This window comes from Cucurbita moschata, unplaced genomic scaffold, assembly GCF_002738365.1.
Source record: "Cucurbita moschata cultivar Rifu unplaced genomic scaffold, Cmos_1.0 Cmo_Scf00015, whole genome shotgun sequence".
Classification (NCBI taxonomy): domain Eukaryota; kingdom Viridiplantae; phylum Streptophyta; class Magnoliopsida; order Cucurbitales; family Cucurbitaceae; genus Cucurbita; species Cucurbita moschata.
In genome coordinates, this window is record NW_019268531.1 from 529,657 (window position 1) to 531,914 (window position 2,258).

The 2,258-nt window shown below is 35.3% G+C and overlaps 1 protein-coding gene across 3 annotated transcripts in view; it reads left to right on the forward strand.

The window, feature by feature from the left end:
* LOC111453753 (cyclin-H1-1-like) overlaps nt 1-2,258 on the forward strand; it is a 7,652-nt gene continuing 5,394 nt past the window's right edge. For 2 of the 3 annotated variants that reach the window (XM_023094978.1, XM_023094979.1), the window contains exons 1-5: nt 478-807; nt 1,185-1,440; nt 1,578-1,651; nt 1,926-1,987; nt 2,150-2,217. In XM_023094978.1, coding sequence (XP_022950746.1) covers nt 1,372-1,440; nt 1,578-1,651; nt 1,926-1,987; nt 2,150-2,217 — 273 coding nt within the window. In that variant the 5' untranslated portion in view covers nt 478-807; nt 1,185-1,371. Of the gene's footprint in view, nt 808-1,184; nt 1,441-1,577; nt 1,652-1,925; nt 1,988-2,149; nt 2,218-2,258 lie in introns of all 3 variants that reach the window. The other variant, XM_023094977.1, reaches the window with a different exon arrangement.

A 2,258-nucleotide genomic window follows, 5' to 3' on the forward strand; every position in this document is an offset into this window, starting at 1 on the left:
GCACTTTTTTTTTTTTTAATTTATAAAATTATGTCAATAAAAAGGAAAAAAATGTTTATTATGTATATATTGATCAGCTCCGACCCAACACGCGCGCATATTTGTTCATCTTTCTTCCAGTTCTTGAATCCTTGCAGTGGCAGCTGTCCTTCGACTGTGGCGGCACCAAGGTTTCTGAGTAGCCATGGCCGGCCGAGCCAAATGGAATTTGGATCCTCAGGAACTGGTACTGATTTCTTCCTTTGTGTTTTGGTTTTATTTTATTTTTCTCGTGTCGGTTTGGGGAAAGATATTTACCACTACTGCCGATAATCGATTCTCGTTGGCTTCTGATCAAATGAGCTTCAAGTAATCTACAATTAGGCGTTTGTTTAGATTGCCTTATTAAGCAACTGGAGTTTCTTACTTCTACGGTAACTTGATGCCAAGTGTATGGCATTAGTTTTCAATTGCTTTAGTTGGACGCATTAGTTTTATTGCTATCTGTTCTATGGCTCGGGGAGGACGCAACAAATTGGAAATGTGGAATACAGAATTAATTTTAAATTCGTTTCAGCATGTGCTCTCCCAGGTGACAATTGTTAGGCGAACTTTATTTGATAAATTAGCTGGACGATTGTTGGCTTTTGAGGAGTTATACTGGTTTTAAGGACTCGATGTTGAATCGATGGTGTATCTAAACTGTCAACTTACTGCTATGATAAAAATACGATCATTTCGACTCCTTTGTTGTACAGATTTGTAGTTACAAAGCGGCTAACCAGAGAGCAATCGAAGCTCTGGAGAAGGTATGAATAGAATGAGATGGTACTTAACCTGTTAGAGGAACACGACTCTCCACAATGGTATGATATTGTCCACTTTAGGCATAAGCTCTCATGGCTTTGATTTGGGTTTCCCCAAAAGGCCTCATACCAATGGAGATAGTATTATTTGATTATAAACCCATGATCATTCTCTAAATTAGCCAACGTGAGACTTTCATCATCCATACAATAGTGTATTGTACAGGAAAAGGTTTTAAAATCAATTTTATCATGCTTCATCTTTTTCCCAAAACTTCAAATTGCTGACGGCAATTCTCTTCTTCACTTCATATATTTATCTCCAGCAAAAGCATTTGGCATCCGCTTTTATAGTTTTGATATTATTATTTCTGTCAACTAACTCTTCTCTTGGCGTAGTTTGGAGCAACACTAATGGAAGTAGATGCTGACGGATCATTGTCATTTCCAGACCCTCAGATAAATTCAAAAGATAACGGTAACAGTTCCTCTGCTGCTCTTTTTGCAAGAACGTAAAACTTCAAATTTAGTATTAAACGGCAAACATTCTCTTGCCAAAGCTTTGAGTATTGAAGAAGAGCAATTTATGCGAGTATTTTACGAAAACAAACTTCAAGAAGTATGCAACAATTTTCATTTTCCTCGTAAAATCCAGGTATTCAGATAAGATAAGCTGATTGAATGACCCATATCTCTTTTGCATAAAGATTGTTATGTATTTTAAATATTGAAATTGTTGTTTATATGAATCCTTCTTTTATGTTTTTCCTCATTTTTGTTGACTCTTTTCAGGCAACAGCTCTTATATATTTTAAAAGATTCTATCTACAATGGTCTGTGATGCAACATAATCCCAAATATGTGATGTAAGAGTTTAGATGTATATCTGCTTTATATGCTTAAAGCTTCCCCTTATTTATTGTGATACAATAATTTGACTTTGCTAAAAATCATTTTGGGTATGAATGTGGTTGAAATGCTTAGCTCTAGAGAAATTGCTTGGACGTGGGATGTACTTTTGATATTACACTCATCTTAGGAAGTTTTGCTCCCTACAACTTCTTTCACTCTCACTGTCGTTATTATTATCATATGAGCCATAGAGTAGTTTCTGGATGTAGCTAACTGTCTCCTTCACAGGTTAACCTGCATTTATGCAGCTTGTAAGATAGAAGAAAATCACGTCTCAGCTGAGGAGCTTGGTAAGGGAATTTACAGGATCATCAAATTATTCTCAATTATGAGATGATAGTATATTAGGCATGGATGTGCTACATGACTTGTTGTTATCATGTTCACTTCATTTATTTTTGCTGTGTTTTCTTTTCCCCTCTTCTCTTATTTTTTTTCCTGTTGTTCTACAGTCTGGAATTTGATCTTATTGTTTATGCACCTTACCGATCAGTTAAAGGCTTATGTAAACGACATGGAGGCAAATGTAGTCTTTTTTTTTTTTTTTTTTTTTTTTTAAAA